Source organism: Notolepis coatsorum (genome assembly GCF_963971535.1).
Source record: "Notolepis coatsorum genome assembly, chromosome: 19".
In the NCBI taxonomy this organism is placed as follows: domain Eukaryota; kingdom Metazoa; phylum Chordata; class Actinopteri; order Aulopiformes; family Paralepididae; genus Notolepis; species Notolepis coatsorum.
In genome coordinates this window covers 73857582-73866655 of record NC_140183.1, presented here as the reverse complement: position 1 = coordinate 73866655, position 9074 = coordinate 73857582, and the positions used below count along the sequence as shown (strand labels likewise).

The 9074-nt window shown below is 45.4% G+C and overlaps 1 protein-coding gene across 3 annotated transcripts in view; it reads right to left on the bottom strand.

The window, feature by feature from the left end:
* nkd2b (NKD inhibitor of WNT signaling pathway 2b) overlaps positions 1-8660 on the bottom strand; it is a 49273-nt gene extending 40613 nt beyond the window's left edge. For all 3 annotated transcript variants that reach the window (XM_084335870.1, XM_084335872.1, XM_084335873.1), the window contains exons 1-3: positions 8329-8660; positions 8181-8207; positions 7952-8043 (exon numbers count right to left, since the gene is read on the bottom strand). In XM_084335870.1, the coding sequence (XP_084191996.1) occupies positions 7952-8005 (54 nt within the window). In that variant the 5' untranslated portion in view covers positions 8006-8043; positions 8181-8207; positions 8329-8660. The remainder of the gene's footprint in view (positions 1-7951; positions 8044-8180; positions 8208-8328) is intronic.
* Between the last annotated feature and the right edge of the window lie 414 nt (positions 8661-9074).

Genomic DNA, 9074 nt, shown 5'->3' with positions numbered 1-9074 from the left:
GGAGGGAGAGAGACAGACACCGTACTACCCCCCTCGCCCCCCCCCCGGGGGATTAAGCAGAAAGTGAGCAAACAGCTTCAAAGTGCCCCAGACAGTATAAATAACCCAAGATAAATAAACATCCAATCTGCCTGCAGTGTTCTAATGTCGTTTTCCATCAAACACAGACCATAGAAAATTCTCTCTTCCTCTGGCTCACACGCACACGCACACACACACACACGCAAGCACGCACGCACGCACGCACACACACACACACGCACGCACACACACACACACACACAAGCATGCACTGACACATGAATGTGCGTGCACTCACACACACACAGTGTCACACACACACACACAAGCATGCACTGACACATGAATGTGCGTACACTCACACACACACACACACACACACACACACACACACACAAACAACAGCGTCCCCCTGACCTCCGGGGGGTGGTATCATGTGGAGAGATGGGACATGAAGGCTGAGGGGGCAGAACAAGCGTCTCACACTTGTGACAAGTGTCTGAACCTACAGCAGCAGGTGACGCTGTTTACTCTGACGGAGAAGAAGTGGATGTTTGCTTTTGGACAAATGGCGAGAAGGATAGAGAGGAAAAACAAACTCCGCGAGGAGAAGGACCCGTTTGATTTGACACACGGTCGGTAGCCGGTCGACACAGGTCGACGCGGGAGCGGGGGGGGGGGGCGACTTGTCGCTTCGCCCGCAAACAACTGCTATTGAGGGAAGCGGATGAGGTTCCCCATTATTCTCCTTCCCCCTTCCCCCACGATTACCTTCAAAACCCCTCAAATATATCCCCCCCCCCCCCCCCCCCAAAAAAGAAAAAACACCCCCGACCCTCCTCCTTTCCTCCTCCCTGCCACCCCCCCCCCCCCCCCCCCCTCCCCTTTCCCACCACAGCCTCTCTCTCCCTGCTCCAGGATTCTGCTGTGCAAACCAGGAACAGATGTCAGCCGGGCCGTGCTGAAAGACCCCGCTGTTCTGGACGCCAGCCACATGCTTTTCATTCAGAGATGAAGGCTCACAGCTCGCCTTCTTGTGAAGCCAATTTCAAAAAAAGAAGGGAGAGGGGGAAAAAAACGAACTCTTCAAGTCCCTTGAAAAAGAAAATGAAAAAACCAATACATATACAAGTACACCTTTTTCTTCTTCCTTCTTCTCCTCCTCCTCCTCCTCCTCCTCCACATGACGCGTCCTGATATCACTTCAAAGGGGGTGATTTCCTCATTTCCCCGCTCATGAGAAGAGGATGATGTGAAAAAAAGAGACTACGGGATGAAGCCGAGATTTTTTTTTTTTTTTACGATGATGTTGGGCCTTGAAACACGTGAGGCTCACGCCGAGACTCGGGCGGGGAACAATGGCCGCGCTCGATCAGCGGGATATATATACGATCGCAGCCCTTAAAATGCGGAGAATAAAAGTTATAACAACGGTGAACCGGAGGCTCCCGAGTTCTGAGGAAGAAAAAACTGACCGCAGCCTTAAAATTACCCAGATATCCCTTTGCTGCTGCCGACACGTCCAAACCAAACACCGCTAACTCCAAATTAACACGCCGAGTAGAAGATGTACGCAAATGCCCAGAGAGGCAAGGCGGTCCAAACAAAACATCCTTCTTTTTTTTCTCCAAGTCTCCAAAACTGATTTTTATTGAAAAGGAGAGGCTTATTCATAGCCTAACGGTACATTTCATTATGAATGTAAAAAAAAAACTAAAAATCGTTTACAATTGGCTTAGTGAATTGTTTAGGAGCTTTGCCTATTCCTTCTTGTGCTGCTCCAAAAGTCAATCTATTTTTCTGTGTCTTTAAGCTTTTAGCACAGGCCTGAATCCCTACCCAAGCCCTGCTATACTGTGTGATATTACAGACCTCTCAAGGTGAGTAATAATGGTCTTTGTTACCGGATTCCAAATGTTGACACACTCCCTCTTAACAGGGAAAGACTCTGGCAAGTTTTGAGACAAAGGCAGCGTTGAAAGGTTGAATTAGCCTGTCATTATTTGGGCACCCAAGCATGTCTGTAAGACAGTGTGTGTGTGTGTGTGTGTGTGTGTGTGTGTGTGTGTGTGTGTGTGTGCGTGCGTGCGTGTGTGTGTTGTGTGTGTGTGTGTGTGTGTGTGTGTGTGTGTGTGTGTGTGTGTGCGTATGTGAGAGAGACATGGTTGAGAGACTATTGGTGTTTCCCGAGGTGAAACGCGGAGGGAACCTTCGGCGAGCTCTCCCGCTGACGGGATGAACACACAGCTCTGGGTAAGTGCAGAGGGTCAAGGCGGATGGCCCCCATGATGATATTTTCCGTATTCATCATCCACACACTTTAAAAGGGACGTGATGATGATCGACTACGCCAGCGCCCCCCCTTTATTTAGCCTGGCAAATTTGCCTGTCACTTTGATCTCGCCCCCTCTCCTGTAATATTTCCACATCACACCAGGTGCCGGGACGGGTGTGACTTGTCTGGAACACCTGCAATGAAGTGTCAAAATCTAGTCTCCCTTTCACGGGCTGGGCCAAGTCCTTTAGCTGAATCACCCCCCCCCCCCCCCCCCCCCCGACACACGTGCACACACGTACGCACGCACACACACACACACACACACCTCTCCCTCAGCTCCCCCAATCTAGAAGGCTTAACTAGGCTATGAACTTACATTTTCAGGGCAGCATGACAACAATAATTATGAATGTTGACATACAGCTAAATTAATAATCAGCAAGGTAGTTGTTGCATTTTTTCTAACTACAATCCCAAATAGGGTTATCTACTTTCTGGGTTATAGCAACAATCGCCACATTTTTCAGCGGATTAATACTGAGCATGGGGCTCTCTCTAAGGATGGCCAACACCTCCCTCCTCCCCCCCACCCCCCTCTGTTCCCTTCCTGTAGCCCTCCGTCACGCTGCCCATCCCCAGGACACTGAGGACAGAGGGGGGATAGAGGGATAGAGGGGTAGAGAGGGGTGAGGGTTCGGAGGCTCCACTGATATCAGAGCCCTTTTATAACTCTCGGCTCAGCTCTTTGAAGTTTCAGCCAGACAGCTCAGGAATCCCACTCCCCCTTTTTGACAATGGGGAGGGGGGAGGGGGGGGGGAGGGGCCGAGCATGAACAGCGTGTTTGGCCACTCTCCTGCCGATATGAAACCATAAACGCTTTTTAAAACCGTCCCCTCGGCTCTCACCGGCCAACCGGGTCAGTCGAATACATCTGAAGGATCTCAAACGTTAATGACCAATAAATCTGGGATTTCTAAATGTAATCTTGCGATCGAAATCCGGCTTTAATTAATCTGACAAATTTGAAATGTAATTCACATTAAAGAAGGAAAAAAAAGGAATAATATCACTGCTAAATTAAGGGGATTTTCACTTTGACTTTTGGACCCTGTAATTATGGTTTGAAACTTATATCATAAGTGTAAAACCACAGTCACAGGGAAGCGCGACTCCAAACATAAAGCACCATTTCATCCCAGTGCACAGATAAAGAAAAACAACGTGTGCGTTCGAACATGGAAATGTCATTATTGTCAACATTTTCCAAAGATAAATACTTGGACGAAAGAGAACCCCAGGGAACCTTAAGGAATAGGGAACCCCTAAATGTACGTATTTAATCAAACTATAAAGGAAGGAATCTCTGTGTGCGTGTGTGTGTGTGTGTGTGTGCGTGACTGCGTGTGTGTGTGTGTGTGCGGTGTGTGTGTGTGTGCGTGCGTGTGTGTTGTGTGTGCGTGTGTCTGTCTGTCTGTCTGTCTGTCTGTCTGTCTGTCTGTCTGTCTGTCTGTCTGTCTGTCTGTCTGTCTGTCTGTGGCTCGCATATCTCCAGAACCGCTCATCCCGCTAACGTCACACTTGGCGGGTGTGTTCAAGTCAAGTCAAGAGTTTTATTTGTCACGGCATACAAGTATACAGTGAAATGCGGGGGGTCTTGCCCGCAACGATTGTGCATAATACAATAATAATATAATAAGAATCCAATAGAACGACATTGTGCAATAATACAAGTAATCAAAGTAGGGCATATCGGTATATGTACATGAGTTTTTACAGAGCATGGTAAGACATGCTAGGTCCTGTGATAGTGCAGTACACTGTTAGCTACGGATGAAGCACTGGGTCTTTATGTACACTGCTATACAATGCTATATTATACAATCTCAAGTTATACTATACTATTTTTAAAGTGTGTTGCTCAGGATGCCAAGGGAGTGCAGTGTCAAATGTGGTGCCATTTGACCAGATGGTGGCGCTATAACAACAAGCTTTACATTTTAGCATGTAACATAAAAGAACACGCCAACATTTGGGGAAATTCGTTTATCGTCTTCTCCAGAGAGAGACAAGAAGATGGATACCAGTTTCCTCTCTGTGCGTTCAGTAGAAAGCTATCTGGCTGCACGTTAGCCTAGCTTAGCACAATGAATGGAAGCGGACATGGCCGGTTAGCCTAGGCATTGTCCAACTAATACCTCTCCCGAAGGCTACCTGTCACTGTCCGCTTCCATTCATTGTGCTAAGCTAGGCTAACGTGCAGCCAGATAGCTTCATTGTAGACTGTCTTCATTTTAAGTCTCATATTCTCAGGCTATTGACTGGGCGCTGTTTACTTGCTCTCATCACTGCTCTTTCTAGTTCTGATGATGCTAGAATGTGGGCTTAACTCTACCTTTGCACTAATCACTCTGGATGAGAGTGTCTGCTAAATGTCTTAGAATAAATATAAAGCTGTGATATTGTGCATCGCATTTGGGGTGTTGCTGTTATAGGGAGGTGACGCATCAATGCTTACTAGGGAAGCAATACACCCAGTTCATTGTCAAAGGTAGGGAATGTTACTTTTAAAAGTAACTTGTTACAATACATTACAATAAAAGTAAAGGTAACTCTTCATAGTTTGGAGCTGCACTGATACCACTTTTTCCATTGGTGATACTGATAATGATAGTAATGATACTGATAGTAATAGGCTTTCAGGTATTGGCCAATTTGGTCTTTGGACAAAAATTACTGAGATGAAATAAAAAAAAAAAATCTAGATTAGAGAGATCTGAGATGTAGGTACTTTGATTTCAGATGTGCCCGAGGTGCTTGATTTCAGATGTGCCCGAGGTGCTTGATTTCAGATGTGCCCGAGGTGCTTGATTTCAGATGTGCCCGAGGTGCTTGATTTCAGATGTGCCCGAGGTGCTTGATTTCAGATGTGCCTGAAGTGCAGTAACAGTTGTGATTGGAGGATCAAGAAAAGAGGGAAGGATTTGATATATCCATTTGTTGGATATATATTATGAATGTTATTGGCTAAAGCCTTTTCCAAATCTATTGTAACATAATCAGCAAACTTGAGAGATTTGTTATGGTTATATTTTATATATTTTTTATATTTTTAAAGGAACATCATTTTGGGGAAATATACTTATTTGCCATCCTCCCCAGAGTCGGATGAAAATAATTGATATAAATTTCATTTGTCAGTTTTTGAGTTGTTGGAAGTTGTATTTCTTCACTTTTCATGGAGCTAGGCTAGCTGCTCCCTACTGCTAGGCTAGCAGGCACCTGGACCTCTCTCTGTGGCTACTGGACACAGAGATGGAACTGATATCAATCTTCTTGTCTGACTCTACAGAAGATGGCAAATAAGTGTACTTCCCAAAATGTTGGAGTGTCCCTTTAATCATGAAAAGTAGAAAATAAAAGTTAAATATTATATTAAAGTGGTAATCCTCAAGATCCTCATTTTTGTTTGTTTTGGCAACATGATGATAAGTGATCATTGATGTTGCATTTTGCACTCTATTGACTTGCTTTCCTACATTTGAAAACGCATGCTAACTGCTGTTGCTGTTGGTGACATAATACGCATCATTTCCTGTGTGCCGGATAGTTTTGCCGGGAATATCTTACCAGACAGGCAGACACCACTGTTTACAACAGCCAAGAACAACAATGGCAACAGAGAGTTGCAAAATAGACATTTATTTATATGAACATTTTCCTTTTTTGGAATAAAAAAAAAAGTAACTACTGATTTCAGGAATTTAATTGAAAAAAAGTTAAAGTGACTCCTTGCTACAAAAAAAAGAATCTGAGTACCCTAACATGTTACTTGGAAACACATCACCCCAACATGCTGTTTAATCCATGTTGTCCACCTATAGTGCATCCAGTTCCTTCGCACACCAGATTCAAAGTAAACAGGAAAAACAAGTCTCGGTCAGATGAGCTTCAAACCGATATTTACCCAGGTCTGGTCTGAGCAGTGTGAATGAGCCTCTAACATACTCAACTAATGACGCAAAATAAATCAAGGACAGGACGTTGATAGAATCAAGAGTTGGGACCCACCTTCTAATAACTTCCAAGGTTATGTTTTCGGTGGTTTCCCCCTCGGGGTGGAGGGTGGGTGGGTGTGAACTAGAATTCCTCTGAAGTGGAGGAAAGTTCTCTTTTAATTTGCCACGAGTGGGTGGTTAATAACCCCGATATAATCCATAACTCCTCCGGCATTACCGCCACCCAGTTTACCGGGTGTCGGCGGTAGTGGTACCTCTGTGTGAACCTCTCATAACGTCTGTCTGAAGACTCCAGCCTCTCGTACCCCTCGACATCACATGACACACTAATTGAAGTGATGTAATGTTGTGCCACGGAGGGCCGCCCGCTGGGAGCTGCACTAGAATAGGAGGCATTGAAAATAAGACACAGCCCTTAGTGATGCTGCCAGCAGCGGCCGCAAGAGCAATCTTTATATCCCTCAGTCTGAGCGACGACTATACCTTTCCATCCAGTCTTGCCTCTGATGTAACCTAGCCTGTCTGTGTGTGTATAGCATGTGTGTGTGTGTGTGTGTGTGTGTGTGTGTGTGTGTGTGTGTGCGTGTGTGTGTGTGTGTGTGTGTGCGTGCGTGTGTGTGTGTGTGTGTGTGTGTGTGTGTGTGTGTGTGTGTGTGTGTTTGCGTGTGTGCGTGTGTGTGTGTGTGTACACACTGGTGTTTGTGCACTGCTTTGCCAAACCTCACCACAGGGCTCATAGCTGTCATAACCCATAGTGTGCAATATAGGGGAATAACCACTGCAGAGCCAGCAGATGACAGAAACAACAGCAAAGCCCACGACGTTACAGAGACATCATAGCCGTCCTTTGCACATTATGCTATAGTGAACAGTTTTGTTCCTCCGCACGTCTCGCTGGAGATAATCTCATCATTCAGAATGGAAACAGCCATAGCTCCCCAGACAACTTTGAAGTGATTGACAGACTCCACATCCCGCTAACAAGTCCAAACACCCACCTGGCTGGCACTTCTACACCGGTTCTGATAGTTCGTGCGTCGTGAACACTACTCGCAGCCGGCACACATTTTGACGTGTGTACAAAACACACGGTGAACAAAATACTAATCAAAGGAGACGTCTCCTTGTAAAGCACTATAGCAACTTGGGAGCTATGATAGATAACTGGCCCCATATGCGTCTACCATACACCAAACAGACTAAACCAGTGAATCTACTGTGCCATTTAGATTAAAACACACAACCGAACGATTTGCAGTGTACACTTTTATGGATAAATAAAGTCTAATTAATTCCTCAACACAAATAATGCGCCGTGCACAGAGCTCAACACATTTTCATTTGATTATCATCCGATTCAGGTGTCAGATCGATTTATTTGCCATATGCAACAGCAACAAGTATAGGGATTCTTTACTCTCCGTTTGCTCCACAGCATAAAGGAATACAAGCAACAATTAACAGAATAAAAAAGCAGGCATCAATCAAGCATAAACAAATCAGTGACTGCAATGACTGATATCAACCATGCATTCATCTTAATTGCATAATAACATCGTCGTCAACAGCAGGAGCAAGGGAGGAGGACATATATATAGTATAGTATAGTATAGTAGTAATGTTAATGGCAGATACCTGAATGTTCTTCAGCTTGTGATCCGATGCGCTATATCTCTCGCATTCCTCCATCCCTCGCCGGAGGAAGGCATTCACGACAAAACTGTCTCCTGGATATGGAGAAGAACACACCCGTGATATGTATCAAAGTTCACAATAAACAAAGGTTTATGGCAGGTTTATCATCACCCGTTTTACTCTAATAACAGAATATCATATCTGGTTATAATAGGTTATTTATTCTCACCTTCGGGGTTTTCTCTGCGCTTACACGCTAGATCCGAGTAACACATGGCCACACACACACACAGGGATACAAAACAGAAATGCGTTAGATTGCGATGTTAATTGAACACTTTGAATTAATTAACTTAACCCTTTTCAACATTTCTTACCATGTTTGGACTGAAGTTTCCCCACCCATTTTTATATATCCCTGGATCAATAATAGTCGGTACTTCAGGCAATCCGTGAGGGAGGATAACACACACAATCACTGGGACAACAGTGTCACATTGTGTCTGTTTTGCAAGAACAAGTAAACTCCAACTTCATCCAAAGGTACGCAATAAAACAGGGTGGTCATTAACGTAAAATTATGTTCTATAGTAATGCAGAAACGAGCTATCCCCCTCTCGTTTTCTCTCTCTCTCTCTCTCCCTCTCTTTAAAACGTAGCTCTACGTGAAATGATCAACACGGGAGACGGTGGACATCGTTCGCTTTCAACAGCTAGACTCCAACTGGATGTGAACGGCTTAGAGACCGCGCACACAGCACAGCCACACGCTGCCTTGGCACCGTTTATGACAAGAGTAACTGCGGACGCGCAATTGCGACCCCTGTTGGTGTAATGATGACCATTGAGGATTGCGAAGCAAAAGGGAGACTTCGAAGCACTTTTTTTTAACCAGATAAAATACGGATTACATTGATTTGTAGAAAGGGGCGACACTGAGGTCTGAGGCCCGTCAGAGGTTTCTTCCTCCCCCCTATTGCTAGGTTACAGGGAGTTGTTCCTTATCTTCACTGGGGAAAGTCTGGGGGCAGGGGCGTAGCTGGGGGGGGGGGGGGGGGGGGGGGTAGTTTAGGATGATTCCAAGGGCCCAGCACTGGGGGGGGGGGGGGGGGGGGGGGCAAAA